Source organism: Chelonoidis abingdonii, chromosome 15 (genome assembly GCF_003597395.2).
Source record: "Chelonoidis abingdonii isolate Lonesome George chromosome 15, CheloAbing_2.0, whole genome shotgun sequence".
Taxonomy (NCBI): Eukaryota; Metazoa; Chordata; order Testudines; family Testudinidae; genus Chelonoidis; species Chelonoidis abingdonii.
In genome coordinates, this window is record NC_133783.1 from 19,167,498 (window position 1) to 19,176,099 (window position 8,602).

Here is an 8,602-nt window from a genome sequence, read left to right on the forward strand (position 1 = left end):
CAAACGACTCAAACAATATGACAACTGCACAAGATTTTGCGAAGTCTTTACGACTGTAGAAGAATATAGTTTGTATTGCACTGCCTAGAATTTTGAGGGCCATAAAGGCTTTTCATTTTGATGTAGTGTTTTTTTGTTTTATTTTCAGGCTCTTAACAAATTAACATTTGCAGTCGGCATAGCAATTTATGCCTTCCTGGATTACTACATACGAGAATGGCGCTCCTTGCATTTGTAATTCAATCTCAGGTTTTTTCTTTCTTCTTTCTTTGTAAGTAGTTCAAAATTGTGGTGTGTTAAAAATATACATGTGTAGCAATTAACAAATACCTTTATTTGTCATGTAAAGATAGAGTATGGAATACGTGTTTTTTCATATGTTTTTATCTCCAACGCAGACAAGATGTAGTGATATATGAGGTCAAAGGTGGGAAGGTTTTTTGGCAGATATTTTCACTAATAAACAAAGGTTGAATTTTTACTTGACTTGAAAGATTGCAAAGAAGTCTACCCTTCCTGTCCTTATCATGTAGTGAGAAAGTTAACTTCCTTGAACAGATATTAAGCAGAAGCTTCCGTTAATGTTGTTAAATTATGTCCCATTTGATTAGTGTTGGAAGGAATCTTTACCTCTCCTTCTGATTTGTGTATAAGTGAGTAAGATTCAGATAGTAGTAGCATTTTAGTCTGTACCGCAAAAAGCAGGGTACTTGTGCACTTATTAGAGACTAACAAATTTATTTGAGCATAAGCTTTCGTGGGCTACAGCCCACTTCATTGGATGCATAGAATGGAATATATAGTAAGGAGATATATATACACATACAGAGAACATGAAAAGGTGGGAGTTGCCCTACCAACTCTAAGAGGCTAATTAATTAAGATGAGCAATTATCAGCAGGAGAAAAAAAAAGTTTGTAGTGATAATGACAAGAAGGTGTGAGGATACTTAACATGGGGAAATAGATTCAATGTGTGTAATGGCTCAGCCATTCCCAATCTCTATTCAAGCCTAAATTGATGGTATCTAGTTTGCATATTAATTAAAGTTCGGCAGTTTCTTGTTGGAGTCTGTTTCTGAAGCTTTTCTGTTGCAAGATTGCCTCCTTTAAGTCTGTTACTGAGTGACCACAGAGATTGAAGTGTTCTATTGGTTTTCGAAGGTTATAATTCCTGATGTCAGATTCGTGTCCATTTATTCTTTTATGTAGAGACTGTCCGGTTTGGCCAGTGTACATGACAGAGGGGAATTGCAGACAGGTGATGGCATATATCACGTTGGTAGATGTGCAGGTAAACAAGCCCCTGATGGTGTGGCTGATGTGATTAGGACCTATGATGATGTCACTTGAATAGATATGTGGACAGAGTTGGCATTGGGCTTTGTTCCAAGGATAGGTCCCTATCTACAACATGAGCTAGGCTGCAATAATAAATAATACTCCACATATTTAAATTGGGTAGATACTGTTAAGACAAGTAGCAATTCAGTATTATTTTAGTGCCAGTGTAATATTAAAGCCTAGTTTATTAATGTTGCTTTTGTCATATCGACTAAATCAGTTCAGCTTTGGTCTGTCTCTTCTAGAAATACTAGTTTATGATGTCTTTAAGTGAATTTTCTGTTGTAGAAGTTGATTCCTCACTTGCCAAACATTATCTAGGAGGCTTGTTATCATTTAAATCAGCAATTAAATAAATATTAAAATACAAAATAAGTAAATGTTAAGTTATACTGTTTATACAGATAACTTGTATGCTTTTGTCTTGTGGCAAACTGGTTTGTTTTTGTAAGTCTTCAGTATGCCAGGAAAAAACCTTTATATATATTGACTTTGAAGAACAGAGAATTTTTGAAACATTATTTTATTTGCTAGACTAGCAAACATGAAATAGATTATGTTGATTATAATCAAATACAGCAAGGCCTAATTTTCTGCTCTAGCTTTTTTTTTTTTTTTTGGTTTGGATTAGTGAAATGTGTTAACAATTCAATATTACTATTTTTCATTATAATTTTTACTGTTTTGGAGTTGGTTTTAAACAATTTGATGTTACTATGGAACTAAAGTTCCAAATTTTTTTGCAACTGGAGATTAATTGGTACTGAGGTATAGCATCAAGGTAATTACCAAGTGAAGGTATTTTCCTTGGGTGTGAGTATGTGGGTATTCTGTTAGGGAGTGAAGAGCTAAGACAGTCTTTAATATAAAAGGACAAAATTCTGCTTTGGGAAGCACAGTGAATGGGAATTGAAAGGGTTTCTGATGTACTCTCTTATTTTGTTCCCTTGTGTGTCAGCAGAGGTCAAGATTTGTCTTTAAATTACATTTTAAATATACTTGGACATCATAGCATTTTGTCCACGATATTTTACGTGGTTTTAAAAAAAGAATTTGGGTACCTGATACAAACTGGCTGAGAAAATATCTGGGTTTTAACTTGCTTTTACTTATAAGTTAGATGATCTCAAATATTTGGATTTAATATACAGTTGCTTTACAAGATGACACTTGAGGTGTTTTGCAGAGAAAGAAAATTGATACAGTACTTTGTTGGTAGGATTGAACTTTCACTATTGTATCTTTCTTTGGTAGTATGCTTCCAGAATCACCAAGATGGCTGTATTCCCAGGGGAATACTGCAGAAGCAGAGGATGTGCTTCAATATCTGGCCTGTGGTAATGGAAAAGAAAGGTTGACTATAAAATTGAAACCATGTGCAGGAACAGAGAAAAAGAATGACTCAGCATCTGGTGTCCTAAACCTAGTAAAACACCCAGTCCTTCGGTGGCGAACTATCATCTTGATGTATATCTGGTAAGTAATAAAAAGGAGGTGTGCTGAGATGGCATGAATTAGTCAAAGATTAAAAACTGATTAAGATTTTCAGTTTCTTCCCTTCATTTAATAATAGCTTTCTCAAAGTAAAATTCTGAGGTTTTTTGTTAGTAATTCCAGGCGTTGGCTTTCTGAAAAATTGTGCTGGTATTACATTGTAATGCCTTTGATCGAGTTATATTTTCTGGAAACTGTTCCAAAGACTAATAAGACATTAGCTGGAGATAACAAAACATTAAAAAAAATTAAATGCTAATGCAGAAATTAATAAAAATTGTTTCCATCTTACATTCTGACTGAATATATACTAAATATATGAATTATCAAAATGTAGGTGTACAAATGAAACAAAGAGCTAAAAATAGACCAGTGTAGATGTAAGTGGGGGCAAAGTATGGGCCCGCCATCTAGTCATTAGCTTTCACATGTTGCCTGATCTATTAATTAATTATTGATTAGACTATTGATTTAGTTATTCCCTGTAGGGCACGGCTGTGACAACAGTACTCAGGGAAGATGTTCTGTAACTGTAAAAGTTTTATTTTATAATTAGTCTGATAAAACCATCCAAAGAAGTAAAGTTATATAATATAACACTGTCAGTGTGACTGGCACCATTACAGGTATATACTCACTCTGTCCTTGAGGAGAGCTCTAAAAGTCCCAGTCCAACTCTGGCATGCTGATGAAGCACTCCAATGGCTGTACCTAAGATCAGATGTTTTATAGGCCTTGATGGTCCTTATGCATAACTCTTCCCTCCTTTACCATATCTTAACTTTCTCACCCTGATAATACTGGGATGTCATTATCCTATAGGTTAGTATATTAATTAAGCAAAGCTGATTAACATATAGGTCAATTAGATTACTATGGTTACCTGCGGTTGAGCATCTGTTAATGTTCCCCTCCAAAAATACTTTAAACTAGTATAAACTGCCTTCTTGTAGTTACCTACCAGCAGTTTGTAACACTTGTGATTATTACAGAGCAGTAAACAAAGTCTTATGCCATCTTGTGACTTAAAGTCATTGTTAGTTTACTTACTTATGCTAACTTATTAAGCAACTATTCCTACTCAAAAAGAACAGGAGAACTTGTGGCACCTTAGAGACTAATAAATTTATTTGAGCATAAGCTTTCGTGGGCTACAGCCCACTTCTTCGGATGCATGGAATGGAACATATTGCATGCATCCAAAGAAGTGGGCTGTAGCCCACGAAAGCTTATGCTCAAATAAATTTGTTAGTCTCTAAGGTGCCACAAGTACTCCACAAGTACTCCTGTTCTTTTTCCGGATACAGACTAACACAGCTGCTACTCTGAAACCTATTCCTACTCAGGCTCCCTAAGGCCTTATGCTTATGCTAAATGCTTAAGCTGTTTTATGTAGGTCTGTAGGTCTCTTGCATTTCTGCTGTTAGTTTCTTACCCTTTGTTGTCTAATTACTGCTGTAATTACTACAGGGCTTGACAAAATCCAGGTGCACACTTTTTTTTTTTTTTTAAATATCAAATGTGGATGCACTCTTGGCAACATATGCACTGGGCTTTGTGCCCTTGATTGCATCAAGCACAGTTTAAAAAATGGGCACATAATGAGAGAGGAGATCACACATCTGAAAATAAAGGCCCTTGACCAGAGCAACAGTAAGTCACAGGAAGAGCTCCAACTTCATTGACGCTGATCGGAAACACCTATTACTGACCTTCTGACCTATGACTAAATAATAGTCTATGTTTTTGTAAGTCTTCAGTATGCCAGAAAAAAAAATTAGTCTGGATTTCTTTATTACCTTTAGATATAGCACTGTGCAGTCTGACCGCTGCCCAGTTCCTTCTCTACTGCCTTTGGTCTGGGATGGGGATGGATCACTTGATGATTATCTGCTCTGTTCATTCTCTCTGGGGTACCTGACATTGACCACTGTCAGAAGACAGGATACTGAATTAGATGGACCTTTGGTCTGACCCAGTATGGCCGTTCTTATGGAATCTGCAGTAGAGCCTGCTTCTTATTTTGACCTGTTAGATAGTGTCTTACCTGTTAGTTTTAGTGTAGTTTAGTAGTTCTTTCCTTTCTCATTCTCTCTCTCTTTCTCTCTAATATGTCGCAAAAGTATACTCATTGCCACAACCTGACTGCCAGGTCCAGAAAAGACTGGGACGTTTGGTTATGACTTCTCATGGAGAGATAATTGTGTATCAGACCCTGGCCCAGACACTTCCCCCGGGCAGCTCTCACATTCCGCTAGGTCATTCACTGGCCCTGATTTGCCATGTCCTTCTAAAAGAAAATCTTCCCTTCCTGTGCTGATGGGAAGAAACAGGTTCCCTCATCACTGTCTGAGGCTCTGGCCACCAGAACTTTACTCCCTGCCAGGTCAGTTGTTTCGACATCTTCAGAAAGGGGACATAGCTCCCGGGACCATCCAAGTACTGCCAGAGCTAAGTACAGATCTAAAGACCCTAAGCAGGCAGACCTACAGCTGTCAGCAACATAGACAGGACATGAGACCTTCAAGAACGGTGCTGGCCACTCTGATCAGATCAACTTCGGGCACCATAGCACTGATGAAACCTTCGGCACTGAGCAAATGCTCAACTCCATCTACTGACTGCTCAGGAGAATGAACTTCTTCCTTGGCACGGATACATCAGCCGGTGCTGATGAAACTCCTCCCGCCCCATCCAAGAGTTCAGATACCCCAAGGACCTGCTTGTATCTGATCTGCCTGAGTCACCACTACTCAGACATAACCTCCCTCCACTTCTGTCCTCTTCTCTGGAATCACAGCATTGCTTTCTTTCCACTCTGCAGACAGCACTGCCTGTTCCCAGCAAGGAAGAGAGGATGAGTACTCTGTCCTGCCCTCATACTTGAGACAGGCAAAAAAAGCATCCTCTACATGTCCTTACTATCCACAATTGGACCAGGGTCCTGATATGGACTGCCATGGATGAACCCCACGTGTCACTCACTCCACATTGGCCATACTGGGATCCTTGGGCCATGCATAGAGCATAGTTTGGGAAGCGTCTCATAGAGCAAAGCTGAAGGCCTACAGGTTTGCCATCTCCATTGGTCTCCTGACTACTAGAGACTGAGCCCCTCTCCATAGCTGATGAAGAAGAAGAACTGGCGGAGGAAGTTCTGCTGCCACTCTGTTTCTTCCCTTCTTTCCCTGATGAGGCTATCATGCCTCTACTCCCTTCGTCAACTGATGACTTTAAACACTTCCAGAAGTTGTTTGGCATGATAGCAGACTCTCTCCAGATTCCTTTCGAGGAAGTAAAGGAACAGCAGCACAAACTGCTAAACATCGTGCATGCATTTTCATCCTCCAAAATAGTACTCCCTGTCAGTGAGGTCCTTCTCGACCCCACCACGATTCTGTGGCAGACCCCAGCATCCATCCTGCCTACCTGCAAGTGGGTAGACAAAAAATATTACATTCTTGCAGAGGACATGGAATTTTCTATTTTTCTCATCTGACTTCAAATTCCTTAGTGGTCAATGCTGTGCATGAAAAGGGACAACAATACCAACCTCTGTTTAGATTAAATTACATTGGTGATTCCAGCCCGCTGTCTAGACCAGGAGTTCTCAAAACTTTATTCAATCCCCATGATTATGACAGGGATTGGAAGTGATTGGCCCCATTTGGTCGCAAGGCTTGTTCATCCACTATGCTCCAATTCCAGTATCCAACTATGAGGCTCTTATGGCCAAATACAGTTATCTCAGTTATTCCAAAATATAGGAACTCTACCAAGACCTTCCTGATGACAAAAAGGAGCAACTCCAGGCATTGTATCCAAAGGACATTTCTTGGCCCATACAGCTTTACAAGCCTCCTTGGACTCCGCGGATACTGCTGCCAGTTCCATTGCGACTGCTGTAGTCATGAGATGAGTGTCATGACTGCTCCTCTCCAGGCTCCCTAAGGAGGTACAAACCACCGTTGAGGACCTACCCTTTGAGGACCCCAAATAATTTGCAGAGCATACAGCTGAATCCCTGCACTCTCTTTAGGATGTGTGAGCAACTCTCTGCTCTCTCGGCATGAAGTGCTGAAGAGATGACCGGGGAAATACCAACTTCCCCCACAATCCCAATCACTGCAGTACACTCCCCGTTGACAGTAGGACACCCAACAAGTTGACCGAAGCCCCCTACCAAATGCAGACATATGACTCCTCCAGGAGCTATCTCTCACACACCTTTGGCCAAACAACAATTTTGAAGGTGTGGTCAAGGCCCCAAGAAGCCTGCTCCAGTCACAACAACCATCTCCAACATCCTGCCAGTTTGGCGACCGTCTAGCCTGTTTCTTTCCATCATGGCTGCAGATTACCTCAGACAGATGCGTTCTGGAGATCATCAAGGAAGGATATTCCATCCCATTCCTATCTAACCCTCTCAACCACCCTCCCTCCCCTTCCCTCTTCAGGGACCATTCTCACGAATGCATTTCATGAGAAGAAATAAACCACCTTCTGCAACAGGGAGCCATAGAGCTGGTCCCATCCCAGCACAGAGAGAAGGGTTTTTACTCCCATTATTTTCTGATCCAAAAGATATCCAACGGGTGGAGACTGATCCTAGACCTTCAAAACCTAAACAAGTTCGGCAAACTGCAACGCTCCACCATTATCCCAGCACTGGAACGGGGGGCTGGTTCTTAGCCCTCGACCTCCAAGACTCGTATTTTCGGATCACAATATGCCCTGTCCATAGGTTCCTCTGATTCATCATGAGGACTGATCACTATAGAAAGTACTGCCCTTCAGACTCTGCACAGCCCCTCAGTCTCCAAAGTCCTTGTGGTAGTGGCTGCCTACCTACGCAAAGAGGGTGTCGTAATATTTCTATACTTAGATGACTGTCTCTTCAAGGCCTCATCTGAAACTGATGCCCTTCACGCCACCTGAATGACAATGAATCTTTTCTTGAGCCCTGGCCTTCGCAAAAACTTGGAGAAATCTATACTAACACCAGTGCAACAACTGGAGCTTATCAGGGCACAATTGGATGCCAAACAACCCAGAGCCTTCCTCTTATTTCACAAATTTTTGGCTATAGTCAATCTTGTATCCATGTTGAGAACCTGTCCCCAGATCTCAGCCAGGATATGTGTTCAGCTACTTAGTCATATGGCAGCTACCACATTTGTAGTAAAGTATACAAAGTTACACATGTGTTTATCTCCAGCTATGGCTACGTACAGTCTGTGTTCCTCACAGACACAGCCTTCACAAACTTCTGTCCATGTCTATGAAGGTCAAGGACTCACTACTCTGGTGAACACAGCCCAAAAACATCCTTGTTGGGGTCCCTTTCCTTCAAACAGCACCGTCCATGATACTAACAACAGACTCCTCCTTAGTCTGTTGGAGAGCGCACCTCACACTCATACAGTGCAGGACAGATGGTCCTTAACCGAATTCACTCTACATATTAATCTCCTAGAGTTAAGAGCAGTCCGCAATGCCTGCCTACGTTTTCTCCCTCTGATCACACATTGCACTATCAGAGTCATGACAGACAATATTGCCTGCATGTTCTACATCAACAGGAAAGGTGGAGCAAGGTCCCATTCTCTATGCCTGGAGGCCCTGAAGTTATAGAATTGGTGTATCCAGCACGGCATCACCATCTCAGCTGCATACTTCCCTGGTATCATAAACAGATAGTTAAGGGTTAATGTTTCTTTTACCTGTAAAGGGTTAACAAAGGGAACCAAACACCTAACAAGAGG

At 40.8% G+C, this 8,602-nt stretch overlaps 1 protein-coding gene across 1 annotated transcript in view; it reads left to right on the top strand.

Annotated features, from left to right (window-relative positions):
* Positions 1-8,602, top strand: part of LOC116822439 (solute carrier family 22 member 15-like) — a 61,758-nt gene that overhangs the window by 23,097 nt on the left and 30,059 nt on the right. Inside the window, 3 exon segments of the mRNA XM_075072592.1 lie at positions 148-228; positions 230-271; positions 2,598-2,819. Coding sequence (XP_074928693.1) covers positions 148-228; positions 230-271; positions 2,598-2,819 — 345 coding nt within the window.